Raw genomic sequence first — 23,966 nt, forward strand, 5'->3', positions numbered from 1 at the left:
ACACGCTACCACCACCAATCTGGGCATCAGGTCCCTCATCACTAAAGCAAGGTGGATTTTTTTTTTTAAACTACTAACATTTACTTTATTTTTCTTTAATGTAAGTATTTATTTATTTATTTTTACATATACATGTATCTATCCTTTTTCAAATTCTTCTCCCATGTAGGTTATTTACAGAATATTGAGCAGAGTCCCCTGTGCTATACAGTAGGTCCTTGTTGGTTATCTATTTTATATACAGCAGAGTGTACATGTCAATCCCAAACTCCCAGTCTATCTCTCCCCCCCCACCCATCCCCCCAGTAACGGTAAGTTCATTCTTTAAGTCTGTTTCTGTTTTGTAAATAAGTTCATTTTTATCATTTTTTTTGAGATTCCGCATATAAGTAATATCATATGATATCTGCCTTTCTCTGTCTGACTTACTTCACTTAGTATGATAGTCTCCAGGTCCATCCATGTTGCTGCAAATGGCATTATTTCATTCTTTTTTATGGCTGAGTCATATTCCGTTGTATATATGCACCACATCTTCTTTATCCATTCATCTGTCGATGGACATTTAGGTTGCTTCCTTGTCTTGGCTATTGTAAACAGTGCTTCAGTGAACACTGGGGAGTATGTATCCTTTCGAACCATGTTTTTCTCCAGATATATGCCCAGGAGTGGGTTGCTCTATTCCAGTGGTTGGCAAACCCAGTTCCTCAGAACCCAAGGTTCAGAGGCAATGGCTCAGGGATGCTTTAGTGGTAGATGGAGAGAGGAATCCAACTGGACAAGGCTCCAGGTCCTCTTCCCTGAGTACAGCCATCTTACCTGGTTTACCATTGGAGGTTTCATAGAAGATTTCATTCAGAAGGGGGAAAAAAAGTATTATACTAACAAGAAGAATTTAAAAACCACTGGAGTAGATCTATGTCCCTTTCACTTCTGATATTCTATTCTTTGATGTCATTAAACCAGATAACAGTTTTGAAAGAATATGGAACTTAAATAATTATTTTTTGAAAATAGAATTTAAAATAATTAAACAGACATTCACTTATTATAGTTTAATGCAACTATATTGAAAAGTCAGTTTTACTACATTTTCATGTTATTTCTATGTCAATTTCTCTTGATTACACAAACCCTTTTAAAATCTAGTCATAAATGATTTTCTATGATTTGGGAGTTTTGAGGCAACTGTGATATGTGATGGTGGGGCAGTGGTTAAGAATCTCCCTGCCAATGCAGGAGACACGGGTTAGAGCCCTGGTCTGGGAAGATCCCACATGCCGCGGAACAACTAAGCCCGTATGCCACAACTACTAAGCCTGTGCTCTAGAGCCCGCGTGCCACAACTACTGAGCCCGTGAGCCACAACTACTGAGCCTGTGCTCTAGAGCCCGCGTGCCACAACTACTGAGCCTGAGCTCTAGAACCTGCGAGCCACAACTACTGAAGCCTGTGAGCCACTACTGAAGCCTGCGCGCCCAGAGCCCATGCTCCCAACAAAAGAAGCCACCACAATGAGAAGCCTGCACACTGCAATGAAGAGTAGCCCCCGCTCGCCGCAACCAGAGAAAGCCTGCGTGCAGCTATGAAGACCCAACGCAGCCAAAAATAAAATAAATAAAATAAAATACATAAATTTATATAAAAAAAGATATTGTGATTTATAATAAGAAGTATTGATATGTATTTGGTTTTCATCCCAGTTCCTGGCATGGAGCTCCTAAAACCCTTAGCATTTTCTAAGTGAAGAGCAGTAACTATGCCTTTGTTCGGTTAATGAGGTGACTTCTGGAAAGACCCAGGTAATCTAAGGATGGAGACTGGTTGCCAAGGGTAACCAGTCAGCCCCATCCCTCCTGACCACTAGGTAGAGGAAAGGGGCTAGAGATCAAATTCGATCACCAATGGCCAATGATTTAATCAATCATGCCTCTGTAATAAACCCTCCATAAACCCCCCAAATAATGGGGTTTGAAGAGTTTTGGGGTTGGTGAACAAATGGAAATTCTGGGAAAGAGTGGCACTTCTGGAGAGCATGGAAGCTCCCAGCCCCTCCCCCATCCTTTGCTCTATGCATCTCTTCCATCTGGGTGGTCCTGAGTTACATCCTTTTGTAATGAACTGTTCATCTAGTAACTAAACTATTTCAGATTAATCAAACCTGAGCATGGGAACCTCTGCTCCATAGCCTGTTGGTCAGAAGCACAGGTGACAACTTGGACTTGGTTAAATAGCATCTGATGTGAAGGAGGTTGGGTGGTCTTGTAGGACTGAGCCTTGAACTTGTGGGATCTGATGACATCTCCAGGCAAATAGTGCTAGAGCTGATTTAACTGCTTGATGGTGTTGAATACCACCGCCCCCCAACACACACATACATATACTGGAATGCCCAGAGAATGAGATTCCAAGTGTGAGCTCACATTTTACAAATGACAAATTTAAACCTCTTTTTGGCCAACTCTTAGCATCACAGAAGACAGTCAAATGCTGTAACACAAACTCTAGATGTTCCCTGACCCCCGCTTTCTTCCTCAGAATCTGAACAGCTCCATTTCTAGCCTTCCTTGTAGTTAGGTGGAGCCCAGGTGACTGAGTTGCAGCCAGTGGAATGTGAGAATTGATGTCTGCCATTTTCCAGCCTGGCAGTAAAATAACTCATGGTCTTACAAGTTGTTTCTCTTTCTTTATAGCAGGTCTGGAAGCTATGTGTTAAAGATGGCAGTGTTGCTGGAAAGATATCCCATGCTCTTGGATTGGAAGAATTAATATTGTTAAAACAGCCATACAACCCAAAGCAATCTACAGATTTAATGCCGTCCCTATCAAATTACCCATGGATTTTTTCACAGAACTAGAACAAATAATCCTGAAATTTATATGGAACCATAAAAGACCCAGAATTGCCAAAGCAATCCTGAAGAAAAAGAACAAAGCAGGAGGTATAACCCTCCCAAACTTCAGACAATACTACAAAGCTACAGTAATCAAAACAGTGTGGTACTGGCACAAAAACAGACATACAGATCAATGGAACAGAATAGAGAGCCCAGAAATAAACCCACACAGCTATGGTCAATTAATCTTCGACAAAGGAGGCAAGAACATACAATTGGGAAAAAGACAGTCCCTTCAGCAAGTGGTGCTGCGAAAGTTGGACAGCTGCATGGAAATCAATGAAGTTAGAACACACCCTCACACCATATACGAAAAAAAAACACTGAAAATGGCTTAAAGACCTAAACGTAAGACATAACACCATAAAACTCCTAGAAGAGATCATAGGCAAAACATTCTCTGATATAAATCATACCAATGTTTTCTTAGATCAGTCTCGCAAGACAATAGAAATAAAAGCAAATAAACAAATGGGACCTAATCAAACGTACAAACTTTTGCATAGCAAAGGAAAGCATAAATAAAACAGACAACCTACAGAATGGGAGAAAATATTTGCCAACAATGCGACAGACAAGGGCTTAATTTCCAAAATATACAAACAGCTCATACAACTCAACAACAAAATAAAAAATAACGCAATTGAAAAATGGGCAGAATACCTAGGTAGACATTTCTCCAAAGAAGAAATACAGATGGCCAATAGGCACATGAAAAGATGCTCAACATTGCTAATTATTAGAGAAATGCAAATCAAAACTACAATGAGGTACCACCTCACACTGGTCAGAAATGGCCATCATTAAAAACTCTACAAACAATAAATGCTGGAGAGGGTGTGTAGAAAAGGGAACCCTCCTACACTGTTGGTGGGAATGTAAGTTGGTGCAGCCGCTATGGAGAACAGTATGGAGGTTCCTCAGAAAACTAAATATAGAATTACCATATGATCCTGCAATCTCACTTCTGGGCATATTCTAAACTCTAATCCAAAAAGATACATGCACCCCTACGTTCATAGCAACACTATTCACAATAGCCAAGACATGGAAACAACCTAAATGTCCATCAACAGATGAATGGCTAAAGAAGATGTGGTACATATATACAATGGAATACTACTCAGCCATAAAAAAGGAACAAAATAATGCCATTTGCAGCAACATGGATGCAACTAGAAATTATCATACTAAGTGGAGTAAGTCAGAAAGAGAAAGACAAATACCATACGATATCACTTATATGTGGAATCTAAACTGTGCCACAAATGAACCTATTTACGAAACAGAAGCAGACTCATGGACATAGAGAACAGACTTGTGGTTGCCAAAGCGGAGGGGGTTGGGGGAGGAATGGAATGGGAAGTTGGGGTTAACAGATGCAAACTATTATATATATCAATAGAAGGGATAAACAACAAGATCCTACTGTATAGCACAGGGAACTATATCTAATATCCTATGATAAACAATAATGGAAAAGAATATATAAAAAAGAATGTACACATATGTATAACTGAATCACTTTGCTGTACAACACAAATTAACAGAACATTGTAAAACAACTATATTTCAATAAAAAATAAAAAAGATGGCAGTACTGCAAAACAGAGTCTGCACCCCCATGCCAATGCTTGGAGGAGAGTCACTCAGTGGATGTTGGATTGTGACATACATGAGAAGTTAATCTTCACTGGGTTAGACCAATGAGATACCTAGGATCATTTGTTAGAGCAGATAGCATTACTTGTCCCAACAGAAATGTCTACTTAAAATATAGTTACACACAACACTATTTAAATATCACATTATATATAAATATACAAATATAGAAATATTCATCTTTCCAAACCCCCATTCAGATTTCATAAAACAACCTTTTGTAAACTTTACACCTGTCTCATGGACATCAGTAGAGACACAGACTCCTCTAATCCCTTTCCAGAGGAAACTTCCATCCAAGTTGTTGGAAACAATACTTTTTGGAGTCCTTAAGTTCACCATAGCCCATATTTATCATTGTGAGGTCATATTCCCAGAAATAAAAGTTAAATTTCTATTTAAATTTTTAAGTCCAATTTATCAGGTGACTTATATAAACACCCCCCCCCCAAAAGATCAATAAAAAAGATTGATCCAGGCCAATGTATCTTCAGCAAACAATGCATTGTTATTCAAAAGAAAGTAATTGAGAATGTGCTCCCTGCACCAGGAGAGTTAGTGAGGGTTCAGATATAAGGTGACTCTCTTTTCTGAGGAATAATTTTCTGGGAAAAAGCTTCATCTTATATCCAGGGCATATGGGGTAATCTTTGGCAAATTTATATTTCTGAACATTTATTTTTGCAAATTCTCTTTCTAAGTGAATATGGGAAAAAGAAACACGATTTGTTTTTGTTCAGTTGTATAAGCTCATTTAGTTTTGGCATCTCCATGGAGTGGGAACCTAGTAACATTATGTATGTATAAGAATCTCTGACTATTTTGTCAGGTGCCTTTGTGTTTAAAAAATACCAAATTTGCTTTGCAAGCAACAGTGCTTCTGATTATAAAGCCATATATGTCAGAGAGAATTAATTCACACATGTATATGGTCTAAGTAGCCCTTTCAAGGACCAACTGTTACCCACAAATCCTGTTCTAATTTTTCTTTACTGGTAGAGGGCAGGCAATGATTAACAGAAAGGAAATAGCACTATTTTGGTTGGGTGATTAGTTTTTATTTATTAGTTAGTCTCTGCTTTGTTCCCCATGAATAAATTATTCCTGAAGGTTCAAATTTATACTTTCCTGCCAAAATTGCTGGCTTAGCAAAGTATGCTTGAAATGGTTTCTAACATTTTGTTCAAATTTGAAATTAAATAGACATTTCTCAACTTCTCTACCAAAGAGAGGAAAACTCTTTTTTTTTAGTAGACTAATCATCAGTGAACATAAAATGTAAATTAATTCAGTACCTGTGCCTTACTCTTCTTTTATTGAAACTGGCTTACAGTTTTTCAAGGTAATATCTATTTAACTCTTATCCTTTGAAACATTCTTCATCGAAGGTATGATATTCATTTTCATTCTGAAATACTCTTTTTATTAACCTTACTGATTCTCTAAAAATGATCTAAGAACACTCTAGATTTTTATGATGCTTAAAGAGTTATTCTACACTCAAGGCCTAACCTACAGGACAAGGGCTAATATTCTGGCCTCACCGATGCTACAGGTTCTCGAAATAGGACCAGAATTTGTTGGGCTCTAAATAGATCTCAATGATTTTGATGTGTGTCTGCAGCACATAACAAATATGTATACACAAAAACAAAATTTCAGGAGAGATAAATCTACTGAAAATTTTTGGTGAAAATAGTGAAAGATTTATTAGGTCATTATTTCATAGCTTTATTTCTGTCAAAGACTGAGGCAAAAGGATGATAATTGGGAAGGACTCTGGGAAATTTATGAAATAGCAAGGACCCTACCCTCATAGAAATGACCCTTCATGTAGCTGCTATCGTGTCAAATCGGGTGGATTTCCATGGCTTTAAAATGAAATGTTGTATTGGATTATCTGTTGCCAATTCAGCCCTTCCCCATACTCTCCCATATATCAAAGGGCATGGATGCCTGGGAATTATATTTACAGAACTTCTGCCAGCAAGTAACCTGGTTGGATTCCCGCAATGAAAGGTACTTGTGTGAGACGCAGAAGGCAGGAGAGAAGCCATATAATTGTTCTACCACCAGCCATTGAGAGGTTTTCCAGTAAAATAGGCCAGCAGTTCTCAACATGTGGTTCAGGAACCCCAAGAAGTCCCTGAGACCCTCTTAGGGAGTCCACAGGTCAAAACTATTTTCATAACCACACTAAGACATTATTTGCCTTTTTACACTTCCATCCTCTTCCCACTGTACAGTGGAATTGAGACAGGCTGGAACCTGGGATCCTTTGCTGCAGTGCTTGCACCTGGACAAACGTCTCCTCCAGCAAAAAAATACAAAGAAACTGTAAGGGACTAAAAATAACTGCGTGCATGCACAGCTGGGGCAAATTATGGACAAGAAGATACAAAAAGACCAAAACCCCAACTGCCATTTCTGAGGAGCCGGGAGCAAAAGCAGGGCACTGTGCATGCCCCCTGCACTCAACCCCACCAAGGGGGTGGGCAGACCACCTAAGCCACGCCTCTGGCCCGACCCCTGGACACACCCCTACCCTCACGCCATATAGGGAAGCAGCTCACCCCCCTCGGGGAGCGAGCAAGGAAGGGAGCCTGTTGCTTGTTCTGGCTCCCCACTGCTGCAGCAGGAGCCCCAGGAAAGCCTTGCCTGAATTTCTTGTCTGGCCTCTTATCAATTTCTGTTGATTAGGGAAGGCCAAGAACCCTGGTCGGTGACAGAATTTTCCAGAGGCTACATGACCTGTGATGACATCTCGCCTCTGAAGGCTATGGGAATGGAATGTATATTTGTGTTTTCTTTCTTTCTACATTTTTCTTTTCATTTTTAATGCAATCAATATCAACAGATGTAACCTATATACACAAAAGTTCTCTGAGATGTTCAATTTTTAAGATTATAAAGGGGCTGTGTCCTGAGAATCACCCACTTGGTGCCTCAGGCAGCTGCAGTTATCAGTGGTGATTTTCTGCTATTTCAGCAATTTCTTAATTCAGCAATTTCTTACTGGCAAACCTGAGAACTGGTGGCTTTCTCTAACTTCATTTCTTTAGTTCCTTTACATTTTGTAAATTTTTAATTCCCTGTATTAACTTCTTCCGTCCATGAAATATTTAAAGTGGTTTTTGTTTTCTTGACCAAACCATGATAGGATTGATTTGATGCTCAATGCAAGATACTATGAATTTATTTTAAATAAATCTATAAAATCATACCATGTGGGAAATCTCTTTCCCTCCTCCACCTCTATCCCCACTACGAATTAAAAGAACCTCCCCTCAAAACATTTCCTTGGGGCTTCCCTGGTGGCGCAGTGGTTGAGAATCTGCCTGCTAATGCAGGGGACACGGGTTCGAGCCCTGGTCTGGGAAGATCCCACATGCCTTGGAGCAACTGGGCCCGTGAGCCACAACTACTGAGCCTGCGCGTCTGGAGCCTGTGCTCCGCAACAAGAGAGGCCGCGACAGTGAGAGGCCCGCGCACCGCGATGAAGAGTGGCCCCCGCTCACCACAACTAGAGAAAGCCCTCGCACAGAAACGAAGACCCAACACAGCCAAAAATAAATAAAATAATTAAAAAAAAAAAATTTCCTTTTCAAGTTGATGGCCAAAACTCTCATTGTTCTCTGTTTTAAAATGGTTATTCCATATTAAACACTCTATGTGCCTATCAGAGAAAGCTCAAAATTAACTGAAAAGCTTTACAGGCAGGCAACTCTACCAGAGTTCTTGTTGAAATGGATATGAATACTGTAACACAGTGTGTTCTAACACAGTAGTTACATTTCAAGTCGTTCCATGCTCCTAAAAAAACAAACATCTGATTAAAAACAATAGTTTTGATTGTGGAAAAAAGAACTGAGGCTAGAAAGTGTCAAACTTGCCATAACAAATTTATTCTTCCCAGGGGGTATTTATATAAGCTTAAAAGTTTAACCACAAATACCACTCACAACCCATCATCTGATTACATCTGTCATTTGCACAAGAAAGGGCTTTTCTTGGCTTATCAATACCAGCCAGCCTCGGTATAAATGGAGTCTTAGACATTCTTACCACTCTTGACCCATTTTCTGATAAACAAACCCAGTTCAAACAAAGCTGCTGAGTGGTAAAAACAGCAGCTTTTTTTTTTTTTTTTTTTTTTTACATGCTTGGTCTTGATCCCCACAACAATACTATCAAGAGGTATCTACACAATGTAGACCTTGATGCTTCATCACATGGTTTCCAATAAAATTGAGTTACAAGAAATGTTGGGTAACTTTACAAAACAGAAACTGGTTCTTGGGGTCTCTCATACAGTTATATTAAACTGCTGTTCCTAAAACCAATCTTCCCCTCTTGGGAGCACACTGGTCCCCTTGCATGAAATATACTATCTTGATCATCTTTGTATCTATCTGCAGCACTGCACACTGCCTAGTAACAAATAGACTCTCAAATAAATAGGTAAATGTACTCACATACACATATATGTGTGTGTGTTTGTATACATATATATATTTTTAAATAAATAAATAGTATTATCTAAACAGTTACACTTTAATGAGGTCAAAAAATAACAAGCACAGCATCATGTAGCCCAAAGGGAAGAGATGCTTGGACAGTAGTATTAAGAAGAGGTTGACACAGGTCATCTTTTCTCTCAATGGTGTCAAAACATTTATTTTGGTTGTATTCCCTGTTGTTTTTGAAACACAGCACCAATGAATTTCTTCTTCCTAGAGACTTCTGAAATTGTTGTTTTTGAAAACTTATTTTTATATTTTTGTTTTTAACAGTTGTACTGAGGCCTAAGTGGTGTACAATTACACACACACACACACACAGAGTACAATTTGGTAAGTTTTAACTTTTGTATCTAATACATGTAACTACTGCAATCAAGATAAGCATAAGGTATCAGGATGCACAAGAAGGAAGGATGAAAAAGGAGCAAGAGGAAACTTCTGGGGGTGACAAATAATGATCATTTTTATATTTAAAACTTTAAATCTGACTTCAAATAGAAAATATGTGGTATTTTTGTTCAATCTGTGGCTAGTTTCAGAGTTAAGGGAAAGTCTTAGTGAGTAGCTTGACATTTTGGATGATTAAAGAGTTTTCAATTTTTCCCCACAAGGCTTAGAATCACATTGCTATTTCTAAAATGAATCTATTCTTCCTTCAAAAGATAAATAATGGTCTTGTGACAGATATATGTCCATAGAAAGGAGATGTTACAGGATTAACAAAAATATACTTGGGGCTTATCCATTTTGTTTCTTGACTTTTATCAGATGCACAGACAGTAGTTTTGTCTTGGTTAATTTCCTTGATTTTTTGGCTTTTTCAAGGAGCAAAATATTGCTATTTATGTGTCAAGCTTTTAAGCAAAGGGAAAAAACATGGTTAGCTCTTTGTCATATCATGGATTATCAGAAGGAAAGCCTGTATTTAAGTTGACATTTTCACTAACTCCATGGAAGTACATTCCTGATTTAAATAGAATATATTTGCTCTTAGAAGCAATAACCATAGGAAAAGGCCAAATGGATTTTTTAGGCAGTGTTGGGAAATTGATAAAAAGAGCTCAGGGCCTACTGCAGGCATCAGGATAGAAGCAGACTCATGTTATTCCCACAGACAAATGTAAATGGATGGGGAAGGCAAACAAGACATTGACTGTAGGTTGTTAAAAGTATATAAAATCTCAGAAAAGGACACAACCACATATAAATAGAAACATAGAAGCATCTGACCAAACCCAGATATAAATGATCAGAGATTATCTACTTAAATTCTCCATTTGGTTAACATGAAATACAAATTTATAAATGCTTTTCATGGGGATAAATAGGAATCAAATACATATGTACTTAAGCACACTCCCCCAGCTCATTTATACATCAGAATCCCATCTACTCTTCTTGGTCATTTCTTTTTGGAAATATGTCTCAACAACTCAAATCACAGGTCATAGCACTTCATACTGCCTAGTGCCAGTTGAGACACTGAACTCTAATGAAATACTTTTAGAAGATGACCAGCAACCATTAAAAAAATAACTCTTATATGTAAACGTTCTGTGCGACTATGAAGTTCTAAGGCAAGTTTATGGATTACTCTGACTTGGACTTATCATTTTAGAGCAGGCTTGATCTCTGCTCATATTAGTCCTGACCTACTTAAACAGTTTCTTTTTCCCCATTTTTTTGGGGTACTAGGACCCTTTTAAAAAATATTCTTGATTTTCTGTTTAGGCAGATAAATAATTATAAAGTAAAAAGAGGATTTTACCAAAATTCAGATGCAATAATGTAGCATTTCTCCCAACCCTGGCAATGAGACAAACTTGACATTTGGACAACCATTCCACCAAAGAATAGCTAACAATGCTAGATTAATTATTACTTTTTTGAACTTTTCAGAGATAACTGTTGAGAATTTTCCATTAGTAAAATACTCAAATCCTCTGATTTAAGAGAACAATGAATCCCAAACAGAATTGGAAAAAAAAAAAAAAAAAGGAAAATCTGCATCTTGACAGAACATAGTGACACTGCAGAACAGCAAAGACAGAGAGAGGATCTCAGAGCAGCAAGGAGAAAAAGAAAGTGCATACAAAGAATTGACAGTCACGCTGAGAATTGGCTTCTCAACAGCCAGAAGCCAAGAGATGGTAAAATAGCACCATCCAAGTGCTAGGAAAAAATATCAACCTAAAATTGTTTTCAAGCAAAACTGTCTTTCATAAATGAGTTTTTTTTTTTTTTTTACAGAAAAATAAAGAGACTTCCCCATCAAGAATGTTCTCATGGAAGAAACTTAGAAATGATCAACTTCAAGAATAACAATGGTATCAGAAGAATCCTTAATACCTGAAGGAAATGATGAACAAAGGCAGGAGTAGTGAAATGCATAAATCAAAACAAATACACAACTGTTTTTAAAAGATAAATAGTAATAATACTACTACTATCTACTATGTAGGATTAAAAAGCAGATAAAATGAAATTATTAGCAGAAATAAGTCAGGAAGGGGTTATCAGGTTTAAATGTTCTAAAGTCCTTATATTGTCCAAAAGGAGGGCTAAATTACTGATTAACTTTAGATTATTTTAAGAATTCATGCTGAAATTTCCAAGGTAGCCACTAAAAAACCAGAACTATAATGTACAACTTGCAAACTAGTAAAGAGTAAAAACAGATTTAAAAAAGAAATTCAATCACCTCAAAAGACAGAAAAAAATATTGAGATGGGAGATAAAATAGAAGACTGAAACATACTAAAAGCACAAAGTAAGACTGTGGTGCAAAATAAGTACAAATATGTATAATCTCAAAGTAAGAATATAAACTGCTATATTTTAAAAAGACAAAAATTGTCACATTGAACCAAATAAATAAAACTGAGCCATGTCCCATTTGAAATAGACCTAAAATCAAAGGACAGAGAAAGGACAACAGTAAGATAACCTGCACATATGTGGGAATTAGCAAATTTCTGAATAACTCACAGCTCAAATAAGGAATCAAAATGAAAACACTTAAAACTGAACAATAATGAAATCCTACATGTCAAAATTTGTGGAATACAGAAAATACGGTTCTTCAATAGAAATGTAAAAAGCATATATGATTAACAGAGGAGAGGATGAGAAATAATGAGCTAAGTGCCTGACTTGAATTAAAAAAGAAATTAGAAGGAAATTTTTTAATAGGGAGAAATTAATGAAATAGAAAACAGAGGATTAGAAACTAAATTTTATTCTCTGAAAATATTAATCAAATAGATAAATATTACTGAAAGTAAGTAAAAAATTCAAAGGGAAAAAGAAAATATAACTATAGATACTGCAGAGATTAAATAAAATAATGAGAATATTACGAATAAGTTTATGGCTAAAAACATCTGAAAACACAGATGAAGTGCAAAAAGAATTAGAAAGGTTTTTTTTTAACAAAAGATAGATTAATTTTAATTAGAAAGATATTCTATAATAAAGAATTAAAATCAATAGTTAAAAATCGGGCTTCCCTGGTGGTGCAGTGGTTGAGAATCTGCCTGCCAATGCAGGGGACACGGGTTCGAGCCCTGGTCTGGGAAGATCCCACATGTCGCGGAGCAACTAAGCCCGTGAGCCACAACTACTGAGCCTGCGCGTCTGGAGCCTGTGCTCCGCAACAAGAGAGGCCGCGACAGTGAGAGCCCCGCGCACCGCGATGAAGAGTGGGGGGCTCACCACAACTGGAGAAAGCCCTCGCACAGAAACGAAGACCCAACACAGCCAAAAATAAAAAATATTAAAAAAAAATAAATTAATTAAAATAATAAGAAAAAATAAAAGTTAAAAATCTTCCCATCAAAAAACAAAAACGACAGCATGGATAGAAAATTTTCCCAGTGAATTCTAGAAAATATTCAAGGAAGAAATATCAGAACATAACATAACTGCTTCCAAGGAAGAGAAATTAAAAAAAAAAACCAAACACACCAAAAAACAAACCAATTTCATGAGAGTAACAAACTTCAATCTCAAACCACATAAAACAGTACAAAATAGGGGTGTTTCCCTTGCAACCACACATACAACAAATACACGCACACACACACACACACACACACACACCCCTTAGAAAGTTAAATCCAGCAAAATATTAAAACAGGTAGAACATTGTAAAAATGTTGTTTATCCCAGTATGCAAAGTCATTTTAATGTAGAAAATCTATTAATATAATTAACTATAATGAGAAATTTAAAGAAAAAAAATCACATAATGACGATCTTAAAAGATGCAAAAAGGGGCATTTGATAAAATTCAATACCAATTCATGATTTTTTTTTTTTTTTTTCCCAAGTCAAAAGAGCTTTTATTCATTTTTAAAATATCACATGAGTCTGGCCTCTTGCGGTTTCTGTAACTGGATCACTCAGATCTTATTCATCAGCCTGCTGAACTGTTCCTTTTTCAGAAACATAGATACCATCCAAAAATTTTCTGATATCCTTGTTTTTAACTGTTGTGGCTTGCTGAATCAAAGCAGCTGAATTTGACACAAGTTCAATGTCATTTCCTTCAAGAATCAACTCATCTTTCTGGGCTTGAGATACTGAACAAGCAACACCTGGCCTCATCCGAACCCTGCGGATGTATTTTTCACCCAAAAAATTTCGGATTTCAACAAGAGAACCATTCTCCTGAATAACAACGTTGATGGGGAAGTGAGCATACACAGACCTCATCTTGTAACGGAAGCCCAGTGTAACGCCCTTGATCATGTTCTGTACATGACTACAGATAGTGCGAACAGTGGCCAGTTCCTTCCTATTCCCCCACCATTTGTCAACCCGGAGCCTCTTCTTTTTCTTCCCAAGGAGACTGAGTTCTACATTGATGTGATTGAAGTCCCTCCGCAGGGTACCTCTGGGGCCCTTCACAATAACTGTGCGTCCCTTCAGAGTAATGTCGACATTTTCTGGAATGTCGACAGTCTGATTACTGAGAATGGTCTTCATTCTCGCAGTAGATGCGGCCCATGATTTTTTTTAACCCAACAAACTAGAACCAGAAGAAATCTTCCTGTTAAAGTCTATCTATAGAAAACCCACAACAAATATTTTATCTAACAGTAAAATAAAAGCATTCTCTTTAAAAACTCACAAACACCAGGATGCCTATCATTACCATGTATCATACAACCAACATTGCAGTGGAGGGTCTAGTCAGTGCAATAAGATGAGAACAAACTGAAAAGTTAAAAGAACTGGGGAAGAAGAAACAGAATTTTCAGTATTCATACGATAAGACTGCCCTATCTATGTCTGATAGAAAACCCAAGAATCTATAGAAAATTTATTAGCATTTATTAATTGCTAGAAAGACTGATGAATGTAAAGATTTTTCATAGAAAATCAACTACATTTCCATACATTAGCAAACAGAAACTACAGCTTGAGAGAGAGAGAGAGAAAGGGAAAATGTGAGATGAATGGACTGTAATGGTGACTAAAAAAAAAAAAAAAGACACCTAGGAACAAATACAAAAAGTGTAAGCATGGACCTTTTGACTTTTATGGACAAAATTATAAAACATTCAAGAACTGAATTAATGGAGAGATATTTCATATGCATGGATAAGATGACTCAATATTACAACAAAGGCATTTTACCCCAAATTAATCTACAGACAAATGCAATCTCAAATCTCAGTTGAGTATGTTTGTATTTGTTTCTTTTTTCTTTTTCAGCTGAATTTCACACATGTTATCTAAAATTTATATAGAAGAGAAAAGTCCAAGAATAGCCAACTCTGTCCTGAAGAATATTAGTGGGTTGACATGCCCAATATTTATTTTAACACTACAGTAATTAAGTAGTATGGCACTGACACAGGAAAAAAAGCCCAGAAATAGACCTACTCATATGTTGAAAATTGATTTGTGACCAAGCAGGCATTTTAGACCAGCAAGGAGAGAATATGCTATTCAATAAATAGCTCTGGAACAAATAGATGTCTTAAATGAAATCAGATCCCTGTCTCACGCCATATACAAAAGTTAATTCCAGAAAGATTAAGAGCTTAAATATGAAAAGACAAAATTTCAAAACTGTTAGAAATAAAGTTAGAAGAATTCTTTAGGAATTCTTCAGGGTAGGGAAGAATTTCTTAAACAAGATCCCCAAAGCACAAACAGTGACAGAAAGGATGGATAAATCTCAATTATAATTAAGAAAGCTATAAAAATGTAAGAAGAGCAGCTATAAGCCAAAATCTTTCAGCAAAATAAATAACCAATAATCAGATACCAAATATATAAAATACTCCGATAAATGAACAGAAAAAGACAACTTGATCAAAAGTCCAAAGCTATGCACAGCCACTTCATAGAATTAGAAAACAGAGGTCAATAAATATATTTAAAGTATTCCATTTTCTAAGTAATCATGGAAATACAAATAACACCACCCTGAGACTTTTAATTTTTCACCTGCTAGATTGGCAGAAAATAAATATATAAATCTGATGATATTAAATGCTGTAGAGGACGTGGAACAAAAGGAACTCTCCTACCACAATGGTAGGATTGTAAATTAAGACAACCTCTTTAAACACCAACTGCCGCTATCCAGGAAAGGTAAAAACACACATACCTTATAAGCCAACAATTCCACTGCTAGTTATAAATATCCTAGAGAAATTCTTGCACACATGGACCAAGAGACAAGTGCAAAAATTTCCACAGCAGGGCTGTTTGTAGTCACTTAAATGTCCATTGACAGGAGAACAGATCAACTCAGGCAATTCCTATACTGGGATACCATATATTGGTAAAAGTGAATAAATTACTGTGACAAAACAACAAGGTCCTACTGTATAGCACAGGGAACTATATTCAATATCCTGTGATAAACCATAATGGAAAAGAATATGAAAAAGAATGATATATATGTATAACGGAATCACTTTGCTGTACAGCAGAAATTAACACAACACTGTACATCAACTATACTTCAATAAAACTTTTTTAAAAACTTACTGCGACAAAAATCAACATGAATGAATTTTATGCAGGAAACCTTGAGCAAAAAAAAGCAAGTTACCAGAAAACCACCGTAATAGGATGCCATTTAAATAATGGCTCAAAAACACAAAAATGAAGCAGTATGTTGTATGGAATATAAACATAAGTGATATGACAAAATACAATGAAAAGAAAGAGAATGAGAAACACCATGGGTACATAAGTTTTTACCTTACTGTTATAAGTACTCTTTTATACATACTATTATTTAATTTATTGAAAAATATAATTGAGAATCTGACATCCTATTTTAATACATGTTTATTTTATGATCATATATTTATAGTTAACACCTGCAAAAAAATGTCACTATTGCATATCACTCTTCAATTAGAGCATACTTATCAGTACATAAGGGACAAACTCTTTCCAATGACCATGAAGTCACGTAATTGTAATTTTCTCATCAGCTGTATTCTCACGTTACAGAAGCAAATTGAATTATCTGATAGGCTGCGCATGGGAGTACTTGGCCATTTTAATGTCTTATGTTTGAGTCCTTCATATTATTGTCTTTCCTCTTCACTAATTACTCCAAAAAGGACAACAATTAGACTTCAAAGGGACCAAGAATTCTGGACATCTGTTTGTGGAAGACACACAGTAGATTTTATATATAGACCTCATTTTACAGGAAAGATACCCCAATTTATAGTACAGGACAGCTCCGCAGAAACTGAGCTGGAATAGACCCTTGCCCACGACAGGAAACAGAAAGCCTGAGCAGCTGCTAGTTGGGAATCTGGCTTCGGAGAGGGACCCCTTTCTCCTGCGAAGACCACCTCTGCTCAGATGTGGTTCCTGCTTTCATCCCATGCCTTGTGCAGCAGCACTGGGGGTGGGGGGGGACTCCATGAAACAGAAAATTTTCTGGAAAATCTTCTTCATGTTATCTTCAGCCAAGACTATTCAATGATTGTTATTTACTAAAAAATGCCCTAAAGTAACCCAAAGTCATTCTTCATATCACTCCCTATACTAGCTGGAGGGAGACAGAAATGAACTATACATCCTGATTCCCCCCTCCGAGGTCACATGTAGTTGTAGAGACAAGACAGAACCTCATAGAATAGTTAAGTTACAAGACGCAGGTGGCAAAATGTGATTACATCCAAAGGCTTAGGGTTCCCTTCACACATTTCCTATCACTCAGTAGATCATGTGATTCACTGAGTCCACAAATATTTATCCCACCTCTACCAAGGAGTCAAATTGCTAAGTGTCAACCGGGTACGTCTCAGTCCAAGTTGCTCCCAGTTTACATGTTGGAGAAGAGAAACATATGGTCTGATAAAGGCCTCAAGAAGCAAGGACAAGTTATTTGGGGCAGGAGGTGACAGGTGAGGACACAGGGAGGGTTGATGGGACAGAGCAATGGACCATGCCAGACCAGAGCACATGGTTGCTGAATAAAAGGGAACCTCTCAATGGAATCCTAAATCTTTGGGCAGGAGAACGTCCTGCTCCTGGGAACATTTAATATGTCATTTATTTTTCCAAGAAGCCAGAGAGACGGCAGGAGATTTCTGTCTAATCAAGGGAAAAAGAACAATCAGGCAACAGATAGCCTTAATGTTCTGTAATCTGCAGGCAGGGTCTCCTCCACACATCTAGTCAACGTCCTGGTTATCCCAATGCAACAGGTAATCTAAGCAAGAATAAACAAGAGCCAATACGTAGATGATATTTTGAGAGTTAACACAAGACACGGCACGTCAGAAACTCACAGACCAGTACATCAACCACAGAAAGATTCGCTCCCACTATCTGCTAAACTTGAAAGGACTTTTCAGTTCTGTGTCCCTTCAAACAGGCCATTGGAAAATCTGAAAACAAAACACAACATTGAAATCACTCATCATTGACAACTGTTTAAACTAGAACATCCTTTATGGTTATATAACACATGAAAGTATTTATAGAGTATCATATATCTGCCCAACCTCCGCTTCCACACTAGACTAAACACTATAGCTGAAATAAGAATTCCAAGAAGAATGTATGTGGTCATCGCCTCAAGTATCTGAGAGCAAAGGAAAACACTTCCCAGATTTAGGGCAACGTCCCACAGTTTTTAAGGCATCAGCCATTCTAACTGAAGGAAGACCGGGATTCTTAACAAAGGTTCTTGTGCTTTGTAAACCCTTAGGGTACATGGATTTGTTTCAGGGGTCTATGAAGGCCACCATCAATTTCCTCATTTATAAAATGGGGTAAACATATCTGTCCTCCCTTCCCCATGAAGTAGTTGCAAGGACCAAGCAAAGTAATACACAGGGAATTTCAACGCTGAGACACTGAATAAACATGTGCTACTACTTGCTGATGGTACGTAAGCTGACTGTTCCTCTGGAAAAGGCTCGAAGATTTCATCATATATTCAAAGGCATTCATGATCCAGAAAAGATGAAGAAATCGTTTTTTAAAATCCTTAAAAAAAGGCTCCATGTATTCGATGTTAACAATAAACATTTTTTTTTCAGCCAAGGAAATACCATATATATTTCAGGGAAATATAAAAAATTACTTCAAGAGCTAAGATTACAAGGTACCCTATTTGTCTAAGTCAAATGGATAGTTTTTCTTGGACCGCAGTTAACAAGTGTGACTGACCTTTATTAATATTAACGCATTTTATGTAGATAGGAATTTTTAGGGGAAAAAAAAATTCAAACTCCTTTTTTATAGAGTTACTACAATTTACCAAATGCCTGATTTTTCATTTTACCAAAACATTTAGCAAAAGTATAAGAATGGAAACAAATGGTTCATGTTTTGTAAAACTAAGGTATTCAGGAGAAATTTAACCTTATCGTTTTGAGGTATAAACATGACTATGTTTTAAAATTAAAAATCCTTTTCAGTTCCAAATCCCTTTGGATAGGGTCAAACTCCAACATCAGACTAAATTCTATACTGAAGACGGTTGTCTGGGTATAGCTGAGACTTCAAGTAGTTGACTCATGCTCCAAGAACAGGCCTTGGTATTATAGCAAAATATTAGTGAAGTGTACATTTCTTAATGTGTTAAGCTTAAGTAAAATATTTAAGGTTGGGATACATCCCTTTAGCGGAGTTTTGATCACTTGGATAAGAGGATGCTGAGGCACTGCCCCCTCTGAGATGCCGACTCACATGCAGATCACGTGGTAAAACGGACACAAAACATAAGGCAGCTCGTAAACTCTAGTGCACAGTCCGGAGTTGCTGCGGGACCTGGGCTTCAGGGTGATCAACTTCTCTCTTTCATTTTAAAGTGAGGAGGTGAAGAAGATAGTATTGTACATTACCATGGGGCTACTAGTTAAATGTCCTTTTAGACTGCACTCCTGATAATTAGGGATCAAGGCTTAATCATTTTATATCCTCTAGCATCACCCATACCGCAAGGGAGGTGATCAAATATAGGTGGGTTGAATGAATAATGCCTTCATTTAGCATGTGGAGATTTTTGTCTAGTCAAAGGATTTTTATACTTCATTGTGTATATCCACTACAGGATTATTATATGTTTCAGAGTACTTAAACGCACAGAATTAAGCTAGTAGCATATGCCAATGATCTGCTCTAATTCTGCGTGATTGTGTGTGATACAGGGTTGCCTTGTAAACCAACGTGTAACGACTTGCATCTGCAAGGAATGTTGGTTGACTCAAATGTAGGGTTACAATGGGTCCAATAAATATTTCATTCAAGGATGACCACAGTTCCTCTAAGAAGACAAAAGTAAGAGTTAAGGTGTTTAAAATCCAGGGAATGGATCTAGAAAGCAGAAAGACTGGACAACTTGATTGATGATTGACTGCCGACATTTTTGCTTCCTTCCGGCCAAACACTCCTCCTGTTCCCATCTTGGGAGGTAGGGTGAGCAGAGTATTAACCTCACTTTTCTTTAAAGTGAGGAGAAGAACTGACTTTTTTTTTTTTTTTTTAAAGCAATCAATGTTAATCTTGCAAATATCAGTAGAAAGAACTCTTAGTAGGGAATCACTAGATCAAAAATAACTTTCCCAGCTAATGTCATCCATCTTCCTTCCTCAAGACAGGATTTAGTTAAAATAAATGAACACTTTCTCAAGCCACACAAGTTTCTTTAAAACCATCACTAAGGCAGTTTCCTAGTTTTTCTTTACAACACATTCTCATCTCTCTCAAGTCAATTATAACATCTAACTTTACATTTTTGGCTGCTATAATTTTTAGACCATTCCTTTCACCATTTTTTTTTCCTTAGGAGGAAACAACACTTATGAAATCTCTTTTCAAATAGTTTCATTGTAATTTCAATCCTCTCTCCCTTGACCTACTTAAACTCAATTTCTTCAGCATTCTTCATCCAACCTGTTTCCTAGATATTTCATTATTTTTCCATTTCTCTATAGGAAGACCCTATTCAAACATTTTTAGGCACATCCCATTTGCATCTCCGTTTAACCAAGAATACAGTACACAATATATCCTGAAAGTTTTTTTTTTTTTTTTTTGGCCACACCACATGGCATGCGGGATCTTAGTTTCCCGACCAGGGATCAAACCCAGGTCCCCCTGCAGTGGGTGCTTGGAGTCAACCACTGGACCGCCAGGGAAGTCCCCTGAGAGCTCCTCCTTTAATAACATATTAGATTGAAGAAATTTTAGCTCAAAATTTTTGTTTAAAGGATATTAAAATGTAAAAAAGCACTCATTCCAATCAGTGGCATAAGTACCATAAGGTAAACTCTAATTGTACTATCTGGATGCAATAGCTAAATAAAAAAAAAAAAAGAAGCAGATGTGGTGTTTTTATTTTTAAATTTGTTTTAATAGTTGCCATGCTGGGGTTTTTTTTGCTTTTGTTATTTAAGAAAAAAAAAAAGTTTTATTCCTTTAATCCCTCCAGAACATGTAACAAAGAGGCAGCATTAGTGCATTGTCAGTTTATCCTTCTAAGAGGGGCTCACTGATTAGGTGAAAGAACGTAGGACATAATTCTACCAAACAGAAGCCTGGGTCCTTGTCCTAATTCTGCCACTTAAGAGCTCAATGAGCTTGAACAAGACTCTTCAATATCCACCATCAGTTTCTTCATAAAATGGGGTAACCATACCTGCCCTCCTTTCCCCACTGAGTAGTTGCAAAGACCAAGCAAAGTTATACTTTGGGATACTGGGGACTGCAACACTGAGACACTACATAAACATAAGCTACTAATGGCTGATGGTACAGCTTAACAGCATCATTAAAAAAAAGTCCAGGATACACACACACACACAAAAATTCTTTACAGCATTATTCACAGGAGCCAAGAGGTGGAAGCAGCCCAAATGTCCCTCAGCAGATGAATGAATAAAGAAAATGTGGTCTACCTACATAATGGAATATTATTTGGCCTTGAAAAAGAAGGAAATTCTGTCACATGCTACAACATGGATGAGCCTTCAGGTCATGATGCTAAGTAAAAGAAACCAGTCACAAAAGGACCAATACAGTATGATTCCATTTATATGAGGTACCTCGGGTAGTCAAAATCATGGAAACAGAAACTAGAATGGTAGTTGCCAGGGACTGGGGGGAGGAGGAAACAAAGGGATATTGGCCAACAGGTAGAGAGTTTCAGGTTTGCAAGATGAGAAAGTTCTAGAGATACAACACAACCGGAACATAGTCAACACGACTGAACTGTACACTTCAAAATGGTTAAGAGGATTAATAAAATCCACTCTGGTGTGGTTAGTTTAAGGAAAATTGGAATTAGATGGGATTTAAACAAAATTAAACCAAAATAACAGCCTTTGTTGGACCCTCAGTTAGCAATCTTGATAACCTTAGAAAAAAGCACATCACTGGATAGCAAAGGCTCTATCCCCAAAGAGACATCCACTTCATGGTGGGGCATCTATAATCCCCGTTGCCCTGATTCTGGTCTTCCAGCCCTCCCCCCACCCCAGCAGTATCTCCCATCCACCTGCTTCCCATTCCTACAGCCTTTGGCTCACTGCTGTTAGCCCATCACTTATCACCTTATGCTCAGTCAGGACACACATGTCTGGCCTCATCACTAATTAGACCAGGAGCTTCTTGAGGGAGAAACCACATCTAGCAGATCTTTGATACTCCTTCTTCTAGCTCCTAGCTCAATAGCATAACACCACCCATCAAATGTTTGCTAATTGAATAAATTCTACTGTCTTACAGTTTTCAACATCTTTCCTTTAGTTGTTGGTGGGGCAAAAACTCAAGAGCAGAGAGAGGTTGAGTGTTTTAACTGCTTAAAGGTCTTTGTGCTGTTCCTCGTTCATATCTGGTAGAGAGAAAAAGAGGGAAGAATCGTGTATTTATAGCTGTGTTTATAAAGACACCACAAAGATGTTCAGTTACAGCTCTCAATGAAAAAGAAGGCTTGAGCAGCAAAGTTTATAACAATCCTTCCCCAATCCATTTATGGTTTTGAAACAGCCAGAAGTCTGTATTATATTAACAGTCCTTAAAAGGGTTCTTACACAAGAGTGCAGTTTGAATGTGGGCAAACCTCAGCACCCTAGAACTCCCATTAATAAAAACCATAAATCCACTGTAAGAGAGTGTTGAATTAGAGTATCGGGTTCCCTTTAAAACATGTAACTCTTATCCATTAGAAACTTAAAACTCACTCCTGGGTAGACTGCCAAGATAAATATAGCCATAAGGAAACAGGGAACGATATGTAATTTTATTCCTAAAATACTCAGGTGTTACTCAGAAAAGAACCCGTGAGAAGAGCAAGAGAGCATTGTGTTAACTTGCTCTTGATAATGGAGACACGAATCTACAGCCACAAGATTAAGAAGCACAGAGCCTGCCTTTACTCTCAAGGGGCTCAAAGTCTAGTGCAGGGGACAGGACACCGCCTCAGTCCTGGGGATGGATAGGGGTGCGATTGGACCTGACCGACGAGCTGCTGTCAACATCACGTAATAGTGCAAATGCCACTCAGGGCAGCTGTCACTGGACAGTACAGATGTGCCACCCAGCACTCACCACCGCGTCAGAAACAACTCCAAGACAGTAGTGACCACGTAACGGAGCAGAGCCCTACGGGGCCTTCCCAGGACAGAACCCCCCACTCCAAGTCCTCTGACTGCCTCGTCTGTAGAAAAACTTGAGCCAAAGAATACGTTTCATCAGAGAAGTGAGAAAATGCAGATACAAAGGAAAACCGTCAAACAAAACAAAATAATAATAATTTAGTCATTAAACAAAGTCAAGGACCTTTAGTTCCTCTTCAAGGGCTATGGATAATATTCTGAGCCATGTCCTGTGAGCTGTTGTGCAGATACTGAAACCCTACCAGGTGGAAGACGTTAACTACATGATGACCAGACTGTAGCCATGACATAAGCTGCCACAATGCCAAAGAAACGGGAACAAACCGATCCTGGAACTGAAGACTAACTGTACTTAAAACAATCAAGATGATGCTAATCAGACCACCCCATGACCAACTGCAAGATGACTGTCAGAACTGACTGTGCTATCCTGCATGAAGCCCCCTCCCTCTACCTACACACCCCTGAAACTCCCCTTGAAAAGCTCTTGCCCCCGATTGGCAATGGGGAGTTGGTTCTTTGGGACGTGAGTCCACCTTCTCCCCAGGATTGCTGGCTTCCTCAATAAAGCTTTCTTTCTTTTTACCCAACACTTGTGTCTCAGTACTGGATTCTTGAGCAACAAGCAGTCGACCTGAGTTTGGTAACAACCATATATAACGGTGTATGGCGACCTTGCACAGCTAAAAAGGGAATGAAAATAGTGGTTTCATTGCTTCTAATACAGACTCCCCATTAGACACCGAATTTGAAGGCAGGAGCAG

The 23,966-nt window shown here is 37.7% G+C and overlaps 2 protein-coding genes across 3 annotated transcripts in view; both read right to left on the reverse strand.

Moving 5' to 3' along the window:
- CACNB2 (calcium voltage-gated channel auxiliary subunit beta 2) overlaps nucleotides 1–23,966 on the reverse strand; it is a 147,401-nt gene that overhangs the window by 114,741 nt on the left and 8,694 nt on the right. The window lies entirely within an intron of this gene.
- LOC133084785 (large ribosomal subunit protein uL6) lies at nucleotides 13,414–14,082 on the reverse strand. Its single transcript, XM_061181534.1, has one exon. It carries the CDS (start codon nucleotides 14,069–14,071, stop codon nucleotides 13,493–13,495), a length of 579 nt encoding a protein of 192 aa, XP_061037517.1. The 5' UTR covers nucleotides 14,072–14,082; the 3' UTR covers nucleotides 13,414–13,492.

The sequence above is a fragment of the Eubalaena glacialis genome, chromosome 2 (genome assembly GCF_028564815.1).
Source record: "Eubalaena glacialis isolate mEubGla1 chromosome 2, mEubGla1.1.hap2.+ XY, whole genome shotgun sequence".
Classification (NCBI taxonomy): Eukaryota; Metazoa; Chordata; class Mammalia; order Artiodactyla; family Balaenidae; genus Eubalaena; species Eubalaena glacialis.

Bases quoted from the DNA above. Each gene is read 5' to 3' on its own strand.
- LOC133084785 (XM_061181534.1), bottom strand. From the start codon at position 14,071: ATGAAGACCATTCTCAGTAATCAGACTGTCGACATTCCAGAAAATGTC.